Genomic DNA, 21,078 nt, shown 5'->3' with positions numbered 1-21,078 from the left:
ATGGAGTTATCATGATTGGCATGGTTTATTCAGGTTAGATACATTCCTGAACTGAAACTGAGGATGGGATCATGTTTTCTGAGCAGTGGAGCCTTGAATATAATCAAGGTGCTGATAACGAGAGAAGAGATGTAGGGATTTGGTGAGGAAAACCGTAGGGACTACATCAGCTGATCTCTGTAATTCTCTTAGCAATGGCAGCTCTCATCATTGAAGTTTCTTCTGACACCAGACACTCAAAGTTCTTCACTTCTATGACCTCAGTAAGAACCTTCATCTCCTGTTACTTTTTCTTTTCCTGAAATTCCAGAGAAGTGGCAGGTCACTGGCCTCTGGGTTACTTTATTTCGGTTCAAATGGAACTTAGTTAATTGCTTTAAATCTCTAATTCACTTTTTAAAGCTAGGATATTTATACCTACCACCTGTCTTCCTGAAGAGGTTTAGGAGAAGGGCTATTGAAGTACAACAGTTTTAATAGTGGCACATTTTATGCAGTTTCATAGAGGTGTTTTTTTCTGCAGACAGATGATCTTGTGCATTTTAGGTTAATTATTGTTTAATTCCATTTTGGGAAGTAATGGCTTCTAACTTTGTCTCCAATTCTGGAGAAATGTAATAGGTTAATTTGGTGCATGAACTGATACTTAATACGACAACAGGGAATGTTTGGGATGGAGACTGACCTACAAAATCCGAATATATGTTGCTTTAGCACATTTTTTTTTTTTTCAGTATTAACTACTGGTCTGATACTAGCTATGCAATGCATACGTGACCATGTTTTCTTGTGGAGAAAAATTGGATATGTCATATGACAAAGTATTTTTTTGTGACTTAAGGAAGGGGCAGGCAGTTTGGCTGAAAGTGTTAGGCCAAAATGTTGATGCTTTAGGATAATCCACTGGTTCATGAGAATTAATAGGACAGAATATTTGCTTTTGGAAAAAATTTTAAAATATAAATTTAAAGTAGTGTTTCAAATAAACACTTAAATTGTACAAAAGTGTAACGAATGAAAATTGGAGCTCCCTCCCACTTTTAACATACAGTTTCCCATTTCCTCCCAGAGGCAGCCACTTTTAACAGATTTCATTGTATGCCTTCAGAGAGATTCTATACATATACAAGGACACACACATCTTCAGTCTCCCTTTCATCCTTTTGATTTTTAACATAAATTATAGTATAATATGCCCTCTTTACTGTGCATTATCTTTTTTGCCTAACAGTATATTTTAGAGATTATCAAGTTGAATGTTTAAACTAGTACTCTTAAATATCTTGAAACTGTTTCAGAACCTGACAAAGTAGCTATTAGAAGCTTTTTGATTACATAGTAGACTGATTATCACTGAAAGAATCTCTGTAGTCCAGATTTTTTTCTCCATGGGATAGGAAAGGAATCTCTGTTAGCAGTCTGACTTCCAAACAGATACTAATTATAAAGAAATTACTAATAGGTGCTAACTAATAGATACTGATTGTAAATCATTTGGAAGATTGATCCAACAAGTGAAACCAGAGACCTTGATATCTAAATAGTAGCCATTGCAATTTCATGTTATCGATCAGGTCAGCAAAGGCACCCAGTTATTACTGTGTGAAATGTAATAAAGCATACTCTGTTCACATACAGGTTAGCAGCAGCGACCTAGAAGGTTTTGAAAGCTGGACAACAAAGAAATATCAAATGAAAAAATTTAAAAGATGCATGAAACTTCTACATTCAAAGCTATAAAACATTATTTAGAGAAATTAAGGAAAATCTAATAGAGCTTGGAAGACTCGATACTGTAAAGATGTCAGTTCTCTCAAAATTGATCTGTAGATTCAGAGCAAACACCATTTAGAGTCCCCAGCCAGTTTTTGTTTTGTTTTTGTTTGCCACTTACGCTGATTCTGAGGTTTATATGGCAATTCAAAGAGCCAAGAAGAGTCAGGGTCATTTTGAAGAATAAAAGGCTTAAGGATTCAAATCAGTTATCAAGACTGTAAAGCTGCAGTGTGGTGTTGGCACAAGGATAGGCAAATAAACCAGTGGAACAAAATAAAGTCCAGAAACAGTCCCACACATGTATTGTCATTTGATTTATGACAAAGATGACACTGCAGTGCAGTGGAGAAAAGATAGCTCTTCAATAAATGTGTTAGATCAATTGGATGAGCGATATGGAAACTAATCTTAGCTTCTGCTGTCACCTTCCATAAAAATCAGTTTCTACATCAGATCTACATGTGAAAGGCAAAACTAGAAAGCTTTTAGGAGAAAACAGAAGAAAATCTTTATGACCTTAGGATAGGCAAAGATTTCTTAAACAGGACAAAAAAAAAAACACACTGTGAAACACATGATAAGTGAGATTTCACTAAAATAAGAAGATCTCTTTATTAAAAGATATCACAAAAAGAGTGAAGGATAAGCCACAGAATGGAATATTTGCAGTACATATATCTGACACAGGAGTGGTATTGGGAATATGTAAAGAACCCCTATAAATCAAAGAAAAAGCAGACAATCTCTTAGAAAAAGGAGGAACACTTGAAGTTGGACTTCACCAAAGTGACTATCCAATGGCTGATGAACATACGAAAAGGTGTTCAACTTCACTAGTCACAAGGAAATTGCAAACTAAAACCATGATGTCGTACCATTACACCTACCAAAATGGCTAAAATTAAAATGACAGACATCAAGTGTTGCTAGGATGTGGAGTGATGGTGGAGTGACTTCTCATATACTACTAGTGGGACCGTCAGTTGTACAACCACTTTGAAAAATTGTTTTACTTTATATCCTAAAACAAGTGTACAAAAGTCATGTACAAGGCTATTTATAGTAATATTATTCTTAATAGTCCCACCTGGAAACATCCCAAAGAACATCTACACTGTAGTGGATAAATACATTATGGCATATTTATACAATGATATTACACAGCAGATAAGAAGGAACGATCTACAACTCAACGATCTACAACTCAACTATGAGTGAATCTCACAAACATAATGTTGAGCAAAATAAGCCAGACAGAAGAGTACATACCATATGACTCCATTCGTACAATGGCAAAACTTATTTATGGTGTTATAAGTCACGAAAGTGGTTCCTTTTGCGGGAGTAGTCGCTAGAAGGGGGCTAGAGAGGTCCTGGGATTCTGCTCGCTGTTTTTTGCCCTAGGTGGTGATTGATTAACTGGGAGTGTTCACTTTGTGAATTATCTTTGTGCTGTACACTTACGGTTTTTCTGTTTATATATTCTACTTGAATTTTAAAATATGTATGTACAGATATGTACATAGCCATATATTTTTATATAATACACACATATTACATATACATATGTATATATAAATATATGTACACGTATGTATAAGTATATACATATATACATAAGTATATACATAAGTATGTAAGTATATACGTACGTGTATATATATACATATATGTATACATATATAACTAGATACTTAAAGATAAGTATACATACATATATACACTTCCACACATATACATGCATGCGTGCACACACATACACACACACATTAAAAGCTATGTTCTGAGCAGACCACAAGATGGAGATGTAAGTCAATAGAAAGGGAAAGTTACTCAGACCGTCCCAGTTTCTAGATTTTGAAAAGTTAGCATTTTTCTCCCTTAAAAGTGAGGAGAGAATGTTAAGATTGCTTGTAGGGCCTCACTTTAGTAAAGGACCCGTCTCACCTTTCAGTTCTCTCTTTAATCTGTGTTCCGTCTTCCTCTGTAACTGCAAACCTGTTTGTAATTTTTAAACTTCTTCCTCTGTGGCTCTCTATAGACATTTGCCCCATCCCAAGTCTGCTTATTCTTGTTTCTTTCTCTCTCTTTCATCTTCTTCCTTGCCTTTTCTTTTCATATCTTTATTTTTCGTTGCTCTTTCTCTTGGAAAAAGATGTTTGATTTTAGTGTTTCTTGATTTTAGTTGTTGTTTCCCATTCTTAATTTTGAAAAAAGAGGGGTCTGCTTTCAATACCTCTTTGTAACAATCTACGCTTAACTTGTCTTTTGTAGGTCTTTGTTCCCCTATTATTTTCCTTTCCCCTGTTCCCCTTCCCCATAAGGAAATGACTCTTTATTGGATTTAAAACAAATTATCAACATGATATATGCTCATTACAACAAGTCAGACTATACTGAGGTATAACCCAAAAGTTAATAGTCTCTCTCTCTTTCTTTTCCTAAAATAACAGGTGTTAATTGTTTGGAGAGTTTTCTTCCTCACATCGATCTGTGCTTATACAAATATTTACATAAATATGAGTTTTTCTTTCCTAATTTTTACAAAAACAACTGTATTATATATATTATTCTGTAATATACTTTTTTCATTTAAATTTGGACATTCCTCCAAATTAATAGGTCTAACAAAATTCTTTTCAATAGCTACATTATTTGCATTATTCTACAATGTAAATATGCAATCATTCTTCTAGCTACTCCCCATTTGATGGATATCAGGTCGCTTAGGTTTTTGTTTTTTTTTTTTTGCCATTTCAAACAACGATGAAACAAATATTTATAGAGAATGTGGCTTCTATTTCTGTAGGACAGAGTCCTCAAAGTGGGGTTATTGGGGTGAAAGCTATGGATGTTCAAAATTTAACAGATACTGCAGTATCTGTTTTTCGAAATCATAGTGCTTTACGTTCTCTCCAGCAATATATGGGAGAGCCAACTTCCTGTCGGTCGGGGTTACAGAACTAGTTGAGTTTTTTTACTGATCTGATGGGTGAAATATGGTGTTTTGTTTCTAATTGCTTTCCTTAACTACTGATATAGTTGTGACTTTTGATAGAGAATATAAAAAGATTTCCTACCCCCGTATATATTAATTTTAAATTATAAAAATCATCTGGGAATTGAATTACAATCTGAATAAGCAAGCGGAAGAAAGAGGAGGAACCTATATGTACTGTATTGTGAGGTAGTTATGTTGATTTTTTTAAAAAGCCGATTTAATACTTTCTAACTTGTGCCTTTTATAGGTGAAATTTTAAAGAAATTGCAAAAAAATATTTTTCTCATTTATTAAAAAGAAAAGTGTTTTCTATGTTTCCTTCTCTCTCTTCTCTATCTTCCAAGCACTTTTATATTTTATATGACCCTCATAGTTGTCTTCAGAGGTAAGCAGAGAAGGGATTACTTTTTTGGTTTACTCCTGAGGAGACTGAGAATAAATGGCAGAGAACTAGAACTCAAGTCTTCTCGTCCTTTGCCATGGTTTTGTCTCTCAGGCTTTTTCTCTTTTAATTTTGGTATCCTACCATGGTTGCTTTGTAGGGATCCTCATTTGTTTATCATTGGCTTTGAATACTTTGCCTTTTTCCTATTCATTACACCAAGTAGACAGAATTATCTACCTCTCTACGTTCCAGGAGCATACGTTCCATTGCTAACTTTGCATTTGTAATTCAGTGAAGGAAAACTGGGTTTAGTATTAGAAACCCTGGGTTTGATTTTGACTTCCTTTTATTTTCTGTCAAATGAAGATAATCATTACTCCTCAAAATATGGTGAAGTTCAAATGATAGATATATGTGAAAGCATATATCTATGCCTTTGTAAAGTGTTTTATCAATGTCACTGAACTCTTGCTGTCACTGGTCTTAGCAGAGGGGAATCCAAAAGTGGCATGCCATTTGGAGAGGTTTTTAAATCCTGCACAAAGCAATTAGAGAACAGTGCATAATAGTTCATAATTAAGTGCTAAATTGTGTGATATGGATCATAAGTGGTCTAGGAGATTAGACAAAGGGAGACATCCATGTGAGGTGAAGGATGTCGAGAAGACCGTGGAAGAAACGAGTCTTGAGGTAGCCTTTGTAGAGTGAGTAGAATTTGTACACCATATATTTTTCTGCTTACTTGTATACTTTTTCTAATCTTACTCTTTCTAGACCAATAATTTTCATATCAATCTGCTTAAAGGTTCCCAATTAGTTGCATAAAAATCACCTAAGGGAGCTTACATATTCCTGGGCCCTGCCCTGGAAGGGAAAGGATGCCATAGTTAAAAAGCATGGGCGCCCATATTATTGATTTGAGTTTTTAGATATGAATCAGATTAATTGATATAATAAAAAGCAAGGTTATTGAGGTAGAAACAATGACTAACTATATGGGCAGTCATTGGCTTTAGTTCATCTCGAATATATGCATTATTCGTTGACACCCTTAAACAGTCTTTTAATGCCAGCTTTGGATTTTTGTGTATTAGCTGGCAAATTCTACTGTAAAAAATTTAACACGATAGCATTTAAACACTATAGAGTGTTTAATTCTACTCCCTGCCAGCTAAGAATTTTGTTTTACTAGACTTGCATCTTTATTCATAGAACAGCGTTAATTTGCATAATTAATTTAATATTTTAGTGCATTTTATCTTTATTTTACAAAATGAGTGAGAATGGAAGCAAATGTGCTAAATAAGCGGCAAAACAGTAGATCTGAGACAACGATGGAATCATTGGGCATGCCAAATGCCTAGCTGCAGATTGTTACCCTCATTTGGGCACTCAGTGAATTTGTTTATGAAGAGCAAAGTGAAAGATGTAGAGCGTTTGTTATTTAATAGTGTCAAAAAAGGCACAGCTCTCGCAACAGAAACTTCCTCATAACGTGTAAGCATATTGTTGGCTTCTGCTCATTATGTTTTGAAATGTGTTTTCAAGAGTGCATTGTATAATAAATTAAGGAGCACCTTACAATAATAAATGGTAGCAATTGGATTACTGAACATTTATTTTGTAGTTGAACTTCACTCACTAACCAGCAGATGGCTCTCAGTCACCATAAAATTTGGCAGAGCAGCTAATTCATCTCTCACTTAGAATTCTTATTTTTGTGTATCACCCCCTTCTTGCCCCTCTTCAGGTACCGAGACAGTCACACTTAAGGTAAAGAATTGTTCCTCTTAGTTTTATTTGCTTGATTTTAGATTGCCTGGATGACTCTCAAATAGCATGCTGGGTTTTCTCAAATTCAGGTTGGACGCCAAAATAATGACTTCTTGATGATCCTTTTGACCCTGCCTTTACGTTTTTCTGTGAGCTGTCTTGTTAAGTTTTTAACTTAATGTTAAAACTTTTTGTTGGTAAATTTGGCTAGCAGTGAATAGGGGAAAAAATCGAATTTGTTTAAAATTAGGAAAAAATTTGCAGTAGATTTTAAACATGCTAGGGAGAATTTCCTTTGGTGATATGTAAGATATTTTCCTTGTTTGGGTTCTTATTATTCTAGACTAAGACACAATAAAGATTATTTATTCAATTTAACAACAAAAAAAATTTATTTTGAATATTTACTTTGCAAAGGAAACAGTTTAGACCTTTATTGTCCCTGGAGTATCAGCTCCCTGAGGTCAGGTATTTGTCCTCTTGTTCACTTGCAAGCCCTTAGATTAGTGCTGGGCACATAGAAGGTGCTCAGTAAGTATTTGTTGGAAGGATGGATAGATGGATAGGTGGATGAGATACAAACAAAGAACAGGACAGAATACTAGACTTAAAGATGTTAGCCTTCTAGTAAATATGTCTACAAGTAACCATAGAGTCACAGGTCATGATCTTGAAGGAGTCGTTTTACTTTGTAATTGTTATTAGGAGCTATGTTGAAGTTTGAGAAAATTCTGAAAGGAAATGAAAAATTTCCCTAAGTTGTATCAGTTCGCCCAGTTTCGCAATTTTTATCCCCTAGGTAAGGTTTATTCACCAACACTTGTAGGGTTTTCCTTTGGATCACTACTGTATGCATTGTCCCTTTCTTGCCTTTCTGCCTTGTCATTTCCCTTGTCCAGACCCCCATCATCTTCTGCCTAAATTACACTAGCCTTCTGGCCCACCTCCCTGACTGCAACCTCTCCTCAGTGTAATTCAGTCAGCATATTGTTGCCAGATTTTACCTCAAAGAATCTATTTCTGATTGAAATTTGAGCCACTGTGCATCTTTATAATCACAGAAAGAAACTACCAGAAAAAAGTTTTGAAAGGAATTTATTACCCTTTCTTACCATAATAGCGTTTTCACAGTTCACTGACACCCTAGACTTATCTTCTCTAGTCCTAACTGCAAACCTTCCTGTGGTCTGTGAATACTCAAACGCTGATATTTTTTCAGACAAAACAAACATTTTATATAGTCATTTTGACATTTTTCTGAAATGCTAAGAAAAGCTAAAGAAAGCTACTTCTTAAGATTCACTGCTTTTTTCAATTCTGTATTCAGTTGATAAGAACGTCCTCCCTGTGAACTCCAACAAGCTTCAACTACATTTGTCAGCAGAAAAACGTAGGTTATCTGTGCCCCCCCCTCAGATATTATCATAATTTAATAATGCACATCATTTGCTTTGAGGGATGAAAAGGCAACATTTTTATACCTTTTAGAAGCAACTATAAAACTTCTTGGTGAAATCTTCATAAGACAAATATCTAGCCTTTTTATGAATGTGGCACTTATTTGATAAGTTCCATTATTTAGATAAGTTCCATCCTGAGAGACTGTGGATAAATGTTATTTATTTATTTTAAAAAACGTTAAGTCTATCCTAACCTTAGATGCATTAGTATTTAAGTATTTCCTTTCTTTAATTTACTTTTCGAAGGAGAAACACTCCTTCATTGTCCTTCCAAAAGTAGAGGTGAGCCACAGGTGTTTTAGTGACAGAATTCCCTTTCAGGGAATATTCTGTCCATCTGCTGAACAAGCCTTTGCTGCTAAAATCTCGAAGGCAGGTAGCAGTTGATTAAATGTTGTTTTGCTTGTTTTTTAAATCTCTCAAGATAAAAATACCTCCTCCCATTTTGTCTCTCTTGCTTAAAAATCTCAGTGGTTTTCCTAGTTCTGTTTCATAAACATGTACTGAAGGCTTATTCTCCAGCATACTCTGAGGCATTGTTTTTTTGGCACCAGCGTTATAAACATCACTGTCATGTGGCCTCTTTCCTTACAGAGCTCATAATTTAGGAGGAGAGACAGATGAGTAAATAACTAACTACAATCCTGCTTGATAAATGCCACGTTAGAGGTTTTGAACAAAGTGCCATGGGAGCACCAGGGAGTGATTGATTCAAGGGAAGGGGGGTGGGGATGGGGATCAGGAAAGACTAAACAGCAGAAGTGACATTTGAGTTGAGCCTTAGGGGATGAATAGGATTTTGCCAGATGGACAAAGGGGTGGGGGTGGGGACCTTCCAGACTCATACAAAAACATGAGAGTGTGAAAGTTTGTGCCTTTGTCTGAGCAGTGGTGAGCAGTCTGTAGGACTGAAGGAAGAGTAGGGCATGGAAGCGGGTGTTGGCAGATGCTGTTGCTGAGATCACTGGGGCCATATTGTAAAGCTTAAACTTGATCTGTACCTTCTAGGGAGTTGTGAAAGTCTGCAAATAGGGAAATGTTATGGCAAGAGCTCTACTTTAGAAAGATAGTTCTGGCAGCAGAATATTAGATGATTTGAATGAGAGTGACTGAGAACAAGGAGACCAGTAGAGGCTATGGCCATCTTCTACATGAGAGTTGATGAAGGTCTGAGCCACGGTAGTGCCTGCGGGGATGAAAATGAGGGCACGGACTTGAGAACTATCTGTAGGGGAGAACTTGGTAATCGATGAGATGTGGGGGTTGAGGGGGTGGAGAAAAAGGTTTGGATAATTTGGGAATACAGTGATGCTGCTAACCAGAATAGAGAGCACAAGAGAAGAAACAGCTTCTGGAGGTGAAAGTAATGAATTTGATTTTGGATTTATTGTATATGAAGTGGCATACCCAGTTGGAGATTCATAAACAAAAAGCAATAAATGCAGATATAGAGCCTGTAGGAAAGTATCATGGGTAGAGATAAATTTGAAAGTCTTTAGCACAGTAATTTTCAATCAGGATGATGGTTGGAAAGACATGGATCTTTCCAAAGCCTTGCTTGGATTTTATATGTGGGGGTTTCTTTTTAATGATTCATGTGCCGTTCCTTCCTCCACCCCAAGATTCTGATATTACCCTGCTAGGGAGCGTGCTCTTATCCCATCTCCAGTTAAGAATCCACCATCACAGGACACAAGAAGAAATGTCTTATTTCATTTGTGTTGGGGCATAAAAAGTATTTAAGCATTGCTAGTTCTTGCTCTTACAGCCTGAAATCGCTGGACTGTATAAAATTACCCAGAGAGAGACAATATAGTGAAAAGAGAAGATCTAAATAGAATTTGTAAGGAACACCAATATTTAAGGAGCAGATAGAGGAAGAGATACCTGCAAATTACAGAGAAGGACCTGTCAGTGGGAGAGAGTAGTATGGAAGAAACCAAGGGAGGTTCTTGGATAAGGGAATAAGTCAGCTGTGACACCTGAGATCTAGAAGAGGGGCAATGTGAAAATGGGGAAGAGCTTTGGCAGTTAGGAAGTTGTGGGTAAGAAGAGTTTTATTAGAGTGATAGGACAGAGTTGAATCGCAGTTGGGTTGAAGAACAAACTGGCAGGGTCAGGAAGTAGAGCTGTTGAGCAAAGTTCATTCTTTAAGGAAGTTTGGTTGTGAATTGGAAAGAAAGTCGTTGCTTGAGGATTTATAGGATGGGGAACAACTAGTGGATAAAATTACAAGATTCTGGAAGAATGTGAGGATAAAAGGGGCTGGGAAAACAGAGGTTCACTATGGCTACCTGCCTTGGAATTAATTCTACTAGATCCAGCCCCCCAAATTTCACCACCTCTCCACTGTTATTCCATGCACATTTATGGCTCACATCCCTTGCCCTGGAGACATCATTCGTGTTCTTACCTTTTCTTGGACTGCCTTACCATCTCTCTCTCACACTGCTAAGCCTTACCGGTTCTTCAAGGCTGTCGTGAGTCTCCTTGCCTTTATGAAACCTTCCTGAGATGGTGAAAGTGCCTTGAGTTAAGAGTCAGAAGCTGTGGGACGAACCTTTAGTTTTGCCACTAAGTGTGACCTTGACAAAGTCACTTTGATGTTTCTTTACCTTGGTTTTCTTGTCAGAAATACTGGCTCTGATTTACACAGAGGCTTATTTACAGTTCAAATGGGATGTTTCTGAAATGCCTTTGAAATTACAAAACACAGCACCAGTGTATGGTATTATAATTTCCTGACTGCTCTTATTTGTTTCATTCATTCAGTTATGTTTTTTGCTGAATAAGTGAATCCCTTCAAAATCTTCTGTTTTTCAGTGCCTATTTTGCCAGGCACTGAGGATATGGTGACGAACCTGTGGTCCCTACCCTGTGGAGCTTATAGTCTAGTGTGAGAGACAGAAGATCAACAAATATATAATATATAATAGCTGATAGTTTAAATACTATAAAGATAAATAAAGCAGGATAGGGGTGGGGGGAGCTAAGGAGTTACAGGAGAGGGTACTATTTTAGATAGATTAATGAAGGAAACCTCTCCAAGGAGATGACATCTGAGCAGAGTGGAATGAATAAGTGATCAAAGCCATGTGACCATCTGGGGGAAGAATGCCTTCACAATGGTGGTATGAGGGGACAGCAGGTTCAAAGGCCCTGAGATGGGCATGTGCTCAATGTGTTCTAGAAACAGCAAGGAGGCTAGTGTACTTGTAAGTTATAGTAAAGATGTTACATTTTATGCTGAGGATGCTGGGAAGACACGGGAAGGTTTTGAGCAGAAGAAGCAGATTTATTTTTACAGTGATCACTCTGACAGCTGTTGGGGGAGGAGATTGTAGAAAATAGGAGTAGAAGCAGGAGGCAGGAGTACTAGGGTGGAAGCAATAGAATAGAGGAGAAATGGTCAGATTTTAGATATGTTTTGAAGGATTTGCTAATGGACTAGATGCTGTGGGATATGAAAGAAAGAGTCAGATGATTCCAAGGGTATTTTGTTTTGTTTTGTTTTGTTTTGTTTGCCTAAGCCAGTGGGTCAGTGGTGGTCTTAAACTGAAATTAGGAAAACTGGGGTAGGAAAATGGGTTTTATGAGGAAATTATTATTTTTTCTCTGTTTTTATTTATGCAATTTAGTACTTAATGAGGAAAATTTTAATTAAAGTGGTAAGGATCTTAAAGAATCTAATTCAGTGATTTCCAATGATGGAAAGTCATCTTATGCAGGAATAAAAAGAACACCTTGCTTCCGCAACCAAGATGAGTCTTCCCCACTTACCTCCCAACCCCACTATTAATGAGAGTGTCATATTCCTTAAGTATTGGAGCAGAGCAGGGTAAAAAAGTCACCTACTTAGTTATTTTGTTTGATGGGTGAAAAACCCAGAGTCAATGAGGTTATTGGAATTGTCCAGGGATAAAAGCTGGCTGTTTTCTTATTTCTGTTAGTAATTGCTTTATGTGTGGTTATTTTTTCTCTTTTCAATTTGTTTATAAACTCCTTGAACGTAAGAATTTTGTCTTAAATTCTTTCATATTTTCCTTTTTACCTAGGAGAGTGCTGAGTAATAATAGATATCACTCTTAACATTAAGTTGAGCATAAAATCTAAAGAAAAAAAATCAAGTCTGCATACAGTGACACCTGTAATCTTACCTGCTTTACTAATAAAGGCATATCCATTCCTAGATTTCCCAGTAGGTTTGGGGCATCAGCAAAGTACAAATACAAAGAAAAAAAAAAAGGGAGGGAAGGGAGAGGAGAGAGTTCCGCCTTGTCACCCTTGAAGAACTTAACAAAATATTTGGAATCAGATAATCCAGAAAGAAGGCATTAGGGAATCATTTTTGCTTTGGCAAATGAGTTGCAGTTTACTATTGCTTTTATAGTGAACTATATGAGAGTGAGACCAAGATAATTTTTTCAGTTCTTAGACCTTTTATAGGTCTGAATTCAGCCCTGGGAAATCATTCCCGTATATCTAGTGGTTGATTTTTTTTTTTTTCTGTGAAATGTGTTTGATGTAAATATTAAATTGTGCCCATGTTGTACCTTTACTCTCTAATAGCTGTTTAAAAAATAAATATGTGTGTGTGTGTATGTATATATAAACATACATGCACACACACACATATAAATATAACTAACGGGTTTTGTTTGAATTTGCTATTTTTGAGATTGTTAAAACAATTTTCTTATGGGTTTTTCCTCCTTTAATAACTAAAAATATGCTCTAGTTGTGGTAAGAATTACCAGTGGGACATTCCAACAGTAGCTTTAGAGGAACAATGACTACTTGTCAACTCAGGTACAATATGCTAATCTGAATGGATGCTCACAGCTGGTGATAGATACTCTATCTATCTATGTATCTATGTATCTATCTATCTATTTAAATCTCTTGTCTTTTATTTTTTAATAGCCATTCTAAGGTATGAGGTGATATCTCACTGTGGTTTTATTTTACATTTCCTTTATGTCTAGCACTTTTTCATGCACCTTAGGTATTTGTATGTCGTCTTTGGAAAAATGTCCATTCAGTTCCTCTGCTCACTATCTTTTTTTTCTTTATGCCTTTTATTATTTTATTTCATTTTTTTCTGGCTGTATATAATAGACAATTAGTTGCTCATATTTACATTGTACAATTCAATGAAGTTTTTTTCCAATTATAGTTGGCGTATAATAATATATTAGTTTCAGTTGTACAGCATAGTGATTAGAGATCTATATAACTCACAAAGTGATCACCTCACTAAATCTAGTACCCATCTTCCCCTTACATATTTATTACAACATTATTAACTATTTTTCTTATGCTACAATTTATATCTCCATGTCTATTTTTTAACTATCCATTTATACCTCCTAATCCCTTTGCCCTTTTTCGCCATCCACTTCAACGCCCTCCATCTAGTAGCCCTCAAAATATTCTCTGTATCTATGAGTTTATTTCTGTTTTTTTTGTTGTTGTTTATTTTGTTCTTTAGATTCCACATGTACGTGAAATCGTGTGATGTTTGTTTTTCTTTATCTGACTTATTTCATTCAGCACAATACCCTTTAGGTCCATCAAGACAATATCTTTTTCCATCCCCTTCCTTTTAATCTGTGTGAGTCTTTTATTCTGAAGTGAGTCTCTTGTAGGCAGCATATGTAGGGGTCTTGTTTTCTTATCCACTCAGCCAGTCTATCTTTTGGTCGGAACACTTAATTCTTTTCCATTTGAGGTACTTGATAGGAATGTAGTTATTACTATTCTTTATTCCTGTTTTTGATACATGTTTTTTCTTCTTGAAGAAGTTCCTCCAACATTTCCTGTAATACTGGCTTATTGTTGAAAAATTCCTTTAGCTTATTATTGCCTGGGGAGCTCTTTATCTGTCCTTCAACTCTAAATGATAGCTTTGCTGGATAAAGTATTCTTGGTTGTAGATCCTAGGTTTTCATCACATCGAATATTTTGTGCCAAACCCTTCTGTCCTTCATAGTTTCTTTTGAGAAATCAGCTGCCAGTCTTTTGGGTGCTCCCTTGTAGGTAACTAACTGCTTTTCTGTTGCTGCTTTTAAGATTCTCTCTTTGTATTTAACCTTTGGCATTTTAATTATGATGTGTCTTGATGTGGGCCTCTTTGGGTTCCTTTTCCTTAGGACTCTCTGAGTTTCCTAGGATTGCATGTCTATTTCCTTCACTAGGTTAGAGAAGTTTTCCATCATTATTTCTTCAAATAGTTCTTCAACTTCTTGTTTTCCTTTAGATACCCCTATAACACAGATATTTTTACATTTAATTGTGTCCTGTAGGCTCCTTAAATTATTATTATAGCCTTGGCTTCTTAGTTCTTGCCATTCTGATTGAGTGTTCTTGGCTTCCTCATGGTCTATATCAGTGGTTTGATCCTCTTCTTTATCAACTCTTTTATTACCTCTGATATACTCTTCATCTCAGATAATGCAGTGTTCATTTCTGACTGTTTTCTTTTTATAATTTCCATTTCCATTTATATGTTTTTTATCTCTTTGTTAACGTTCTCACTGGATTCATCTACACTTCCCCTAAGTTCATTGAGCATCTTTATAACCAGTGTTTTGAACTCTGCATCTGTTAGATTACTTGACTCCATTATTCCTGGATCTCTGTTCTGTTCTCTCATATGGTTTCTGCTTCTTTGTCTTCCCATTTTGACTCCCTTTCTGTGTCTGTTTCTATGCACTAAGCAAAGCTCCTAAGTTTTCCGGTCTTATTAGTGCGGCTTTGTATAATAGGTGTCCAGTGGCACAGTCCTGAGAGGGGTTCAGCTGCAGGCCAAGTTTAGCCCAGCCTGTGCCCCTCCAGGGCCACCTGGAGATTCAGCAAGCAATCTCTAGATGCCTTGCTTATGGTTGCCTCAAGAAACCACACCAGAGGCCACTTGCAATCAATGTGGATCTTGGCACTACTCAGCAAGAAGCACTGGACTGGACTGAGGACATACTTGAACATGGCTTGGGTGGGGCTGCAAGTTGGGGGAGGCAGAGTTTCAGGGAATCCTTTGGACGGAGCAATCTCTGTTATCCAGTTTGATGATGTCTCAGCTATGGTGGCGCTGAGTCTGCCCCAGGCTCTCACTCTGACAACTCCCTGGTGCCCCCGCCCTTGCAGCCGACCTGACCTGGCTCTGATGCTCCCAGCAAGCAGGTCCATCACCGTGAAAGTCTGCTCACGTACACGCCCTTTTAAGAGGGTCTGCAGCTCCTGGCTGCCGCAGCCTCTGTCCTACTCAACCATTCTGGACTGGACATCCTCGCGTCTTCGCCCCCTCCTACCTTCTACTGTTGCAGGGTGATTAATTATTCCTCTCCCTAGTTGTAGGGAGAGATCTAGATTCTAGGCAACTTTCTTTGCTATTTGATTTGTGTTTCTGTCACAACTTTGATTTGGTCGCAAGAAGGATGAAAAGCCTCCGTCATCTACATCATTTTTTTCTGAACCAATAGATGCGTTTTTGAGATTACTTTATATACCTCTGACTTGTTGTACTGATTTTTTGCACTTGCTTTTGCAGTGGACCATGCACAATATCCCATGATTCCCATTTTGATCAAGTGCTGGCATTTGCAAGACGGTATAAAAGTTAGGGAGTGTACTTTAATAGTGAACTTCTTTCTTTCCTTTTACTTTCTTCCCCTGTCTTCAAAGCTAGGTGAAATTGAATGATTTTCATAGGGAATAAATCTGAAATCTTGACATGTTAGGTTCTTGAGACCAACCAAGTCAAGTAAAGCTTTAAAGAAGCATGTGTGCCATTTTGATAAAGTGGAAGAAAGTTGTATTTCTGTTCGGTATGTTAGAACACTTGATTAGAGAGACCATCTCTGTGCTTAAAATCTTAGTTTAAGGAATAAAAAATTTTCTTCCAGTTCACATGTGTTTCTTGATTCATGTCATATTCACCTGTAGATTTTATAGTACTAAGCTAAAAATGAAATTAATATAGCCTTTTGGGATATGTCCATTTATTAAAAATAATATTTCAGTGCTACCTTGACTACAGTGCAGAAATCAGTAAAATGGAAATAACACTTTTGAATTATTATTATCTTCTGTGCGTTGCATTAATTGCACATATTTTTCACGTTGTTCCCTTCAACCAGAATGAAAGCAGCACCTGTGACAAGAATTTATACTTTGTAAGGGCAGAGATTTTGGTCTATTTTATCTATATTCTGTTTTTTTCCTCATCACCATTGATGAGAACAGTGCCTACCACATACTAAGTATGAAGTATGTGTTTTTTGAATAAATGAATTATTTAATCCCCAACAGTTCTCTAAGGCAGATAGTACTATCCACATAATGCTAGTAGGTGGTAAAGCCAGGATTTGAACTTATGCTGACAGCCATTCATTCCATGTTGGGGAGCAATGTGCAGTCCAGTCAAGAGTGATTTTCAGTTCCTGCCTTATATATTGTAGATATGAGGCTCATTTATGTAAAGCATTAAATAATAAGATAGCAGTTATTTGTAGACAATACAAGAGATGTGAAAAGAAAGGGCTAGAAGAATTATAAGTAATGGAGATGTGAGTGAATACATATAAATCAACCAGAGCTGTGCTTGCACATACCAAATGATTAATACATGTTAGCTATTATTGTCACTGCTACTACTGTTATGTACCATTGTCATTTTCATCATTTTTTTTATGAATCCTATGAACCATACTCTAATAAAGTGTTCACATCTGGATTAGCGTGGTCAGTGGATAAGAACAAGATGGTTCTTATGCCTTAGAATTTTGGGCAGGTGGGGACAGGAGAGGACATACTTGAGATGAGAAGAGTCCTATAAACATGGGAGCTGAGGTAAAAAATGTGTGTTTCCTGATCTTCAGACAGCACGGAGATCAATATGTCTGGTGCAGAAGGGGCATATGGGTTACTAGAGAGAGTAAAGATTAAGATTGATAATTCAGAATTTGTTTATTATGTTGTGAATGCTACATTGTATTTATAAAATTGGATTTGAAGCTCTGCCTGTGTTTCTATCTGTGAGTCACCGAATGCCCTTTAATGAGAAATTATATGGTCATCTTTTTAATGTTGATAATCTGTAATCACAACATGTATCTTTTTGAGATATGTTTGTGCCTTTATTGTCTTATGGCTTGTGAAACAAACTTTTCCTGATAAAAAGGCCACTTCCATTTGGCCTTGTATTTTGAAATTTAAGACCCTCATTTATGATTATTGACTCAAATGTATCTTGGAGGATTAGTAAGAGTATTACATGCTGCCATAGTCTCCTTAACAGGCTGTAATTCTCCAGGGGACCAGGCTTGTGCCTTATTCATCCTTGAATCTCTTCCAGCACTGAACACAGTTGCTAGCATAAACTGAGGATGCAATAAATTGTGGTCGAATTGAATTTTCAGAGTATGCGAGCCTAGCCACCTCTGCACTTACAGGAGTCATTTGCAGCAGAGCTATATTTTTTTGAGTTATGTAACTCATTTAATCTTGCTTTTAGGTCCAGCCTGATGACGGGAGGGCCTAAGCGAGGCATACCCAACCCTTGGCTTTTTGAAGAGCCAGAGGAGACCAGAGGTTTGGGTTTTGATGAAATCCGGCAACAGCAGCAGAAAATCATCCAAGGTACTGAATACCCAAGGAGTGTAGGCTCAGAAATTTTGTCAGATTTTTACTATAACATTGAATATTTTTTATACTCATTGAAGATCAGAGGGAGAAATATTGGTCTTATAAAGCCCTTGGCAATTTCGTGCCTTAGGATACCTGAGGCATAGACAAATGATGTCATCTGTCCAGGTAACTCACAAAAATAGTGCTTCTCTGCTGAGGGAGAGCACGTAGGCAGCTCTGAATCTGAGAACCCAGATGAATCTGAGGCCTGTGCCCCTTCTTTTTCTCCACAGTTGGGAATTATTCTCCGAACAGAAACCTCTATCTTTTTCTTATATAAAATAAGTCAGTTCAGCTTTTACTTTCAGGTTCATCTTGCCTAGTGGCTTTTAAACCTGCTAATTATTTTTTTTTCATTTATTTTTATTTTTTATTTATATTTTATTTTATTTTTTCTTTAGGTGAGGCAACCCTTGGTTGACCTCACAGATTGCAAGGACCTTGTCAGCTTACAATCCCTTATGTTTTTTATGCCTACAGCACCTGGTCTTCCTAGGTGGTCTCCCATCCAAGTACTAACCAGGCCCGACCCTGCTTAGCTCCCAAGATCAGATGGGATAGGGCTTGTTTTTACCTATTTTTAAAATTTTAGAAGTAATGCATGATTGTTTTACAAAGTTCAAACAACACTGGGGTATATCAAATGAAAAGCTCTCCATCTTGCTTCTCCAATCTCAAATTGTAAACAAATTAATATTTATATTTCCTCAGGCTTTTTTTCTATGTATATACATATATATTGAGTATAAGCACATATTTAATTTGCATAAATGGGATCATGATATATATAATTCCACAACTTTAAAAGTGTTTTACTTAATATGTATCATGGACATTCTTTTGGGCTAGTATTAAGATATGTTAAATCTTTCTAATGCTGCTTTTTAAAGACTGCTTTATTGAGGTACAGTTGACATTTATCATAAATAGCACATATTTAAAGTATATGATCGATCATCAGATAGGATAATCCTTACCTGTTCCTCCTGTGGAGGCCAGATTAGAACATGATTGAATTTGCATGATTCGTGATTATCATTTCTGCGTAATCAGGGCTCACAACAAAAAATGGAATATACTAAAATAAGACGATAAAAAGAAAAAAGGAGAAAGGCAAAAGATGTCAGAGAGCGTGAAAAGAGGAAAGAAAGGAGCCATAAACGTGTTGTGTTTACCCTGTATTTAGCTTATTTGTATTAATATGTCTGGACACAGATATATTTTGTTTCTCTGTTGGGAACAAAGCTGGGAGATCCTGACTGAGGCACTCACACTACGTTTCTCAGGGTCCTGTCGAAAACTGCTTTTTGGGTAATCTACCAGATAATCTTAATCTTGTGAGGGCCCCCTAACAGAGCTCCTCCGCTCACACCACCACTTCCCCTCCATCCTACATCAACAGATCTGGAGCTCAAACCAAATGTCATAAAAAAAAAAACACTACCAAACAAAAATTGGTGGATAAGTAAAGACCAGATGAGGAGAGTAAGAATATTTTGAAAAGTAAATAGAATTACAACAGCTAAAGGGTGCAGGATTTCTTTGGAGGATGATGAAAATGTTCTGAAATTGATTGTGGTAATGGTTGCATAATTTTGTCAATAACCTAAAATCCCTGAGTTGTATATTTAAAAAAAAATAAAGTATATGATTGAATAAACTTTAACATATGTATATACCTGTGAAACAATCACTATAATCAAAATAATGAACATAATCTTTATTCCCAAAAGTTTTCTTCATGTCTCTTTGTAATTCTTATTGTTGTCTCTCTCTCAGTCCTCGAACAGCTGCTGATCTGCTTTCTGTCACTATAAATTAGTTTCTATTTTCTATAATTCTGTATAAATGGAATCATACAGTATGTACTCCTTTTGGGAAGAGGGCGTCTGGCTTCTTTAAGCATAATTATTTAAATTTTAGACATTCTAATAGGTGTGTGTTGCATTTCATTGTGGTCTTAATATGTATCTCCCTAATGACTAATGAATCTTTGCATGTGCTTCTTTGCCATCAGTGCACCTTCTTTGGTGACGTGTCTGTTTCAATTGTTTGCCTGTTTTTAATTGGGTTGTTTCTTTTTTATTATTGAGATGTAAGAATTTTTTATATACCCTTTTATATGTCATTTGTCAGATACAGTTTTACAAATATTTTTTCCCCATCTGTGGCATATATTTTTTATTCTCTCAACAATATCTTTTTCAAAGCAGAATTTCTTAATTTCGATGAAGTCCAGTTAGCAATCTTTGACTACGTAAAGCCACGAAGATTTACTGCTTTGTTTTTTCTTAGGAATTTATAGTTCTAAGCTTTACATTGAGTCTATGGTCTACTTTGAGTTAAGTTTTTATATAGTGAGGTATAAATAGAAATTCAAATTTTTTTTTTTTGTATTTGGATATATGAACAGCACCATTTTTAAAAAAAAGACTATCTTTTCTACTGAACTATTCTACCTTTGTCAAAATCAATTGACCATATATTAGGCTCCGCATTCTATTCCAGTGGTCTCTTCGTTGGTCTGTTTTGTGTATCTTTGTTGTGATCTCTTTGTTGTATCTTTATAAGTCTTTAAGTCAGGTAATATAAGCCCTCCAATCTTGTTTTTTTTATTTTTTTCAAAATTTTATTGGATATTCTAGGTATTTTGCATTTCCATGTGAATTTTAGAATCTTTCAATTCCTAAAAAAGAAACCTCTTAGAATTTTGATTGGGATTACATTGAGTCTTTAGATTAATTGGGTGATTACTGACTTCTAAAAAAATACTGAGTCTTCTGATCCATTGAATATGGTATGCTTCTCTATTTAGTTCTTTCATTTTCCTCTGCAGTGCCTTGTAATTTTTACTCTTCATGTATTATACATTTTTATCAGGTTTATCTCTTAAATATTTCATATTTTATTCTCTTATTAATGGCATTAAAATGTTTTCTATTTCTGATTGTTGCTAGTATATAAAAATAAAATTGATTTTTATATCAATCTTGGATCAT

The 21,078-nt window shown here is 36.1% G+C and overlaps 1 protein-coding gene and 1 non-coding gene across 2 annotated transcripts in view; both read left to right on the top strand.

The window, feature by feature from the left end:
• The window catches only part of STX8 (syntaxin 8), a 142,581-nt gene that overhangs the window by 33,059 nt on the left and 88,444 nt on the right, over positions 1-21,078 (top strand). Inside the window, exon 5 of the mRNA XM_023529944.1 lies at positions 17,907-18,031. Coding sequence (XP_023385712.1) covers positions 17,907-18,031 — 125 coding nt within the window. The remainder of the gene's footprint in view (positions 1-17,906; positions 18,032-21,078) is intronic.
• Positions 19,034-19,167, top strand: LOC111738891. The gene has a single exon (XR_002780024.1). It is a non-coding gene; the product is annotated as a U8 small nucleolar RNA (small nucleolar RNA).

The sequence above is a fragment of the Pteropus vampyrus genome, unplaced genomic scaffold (assembly GCF_000151845.1).
Source record: "Pteropus vampyrus isolate Shadow unplaced genomic scaffold, Pvam_2.0 Scaffold44, whole genome shotgun sequence".
Classification (NCBI taxonomy): Eukaryota; Metazoa; Chordata; class Mammalia; order Chiroptera; family Pteropodidae; genus Pteropus; species Pteropus vampyrus.
Note: the sequence above shows the minus strand (reverse complement) of the source record. Positions and strands in the feature narration are given on the sequence as shown.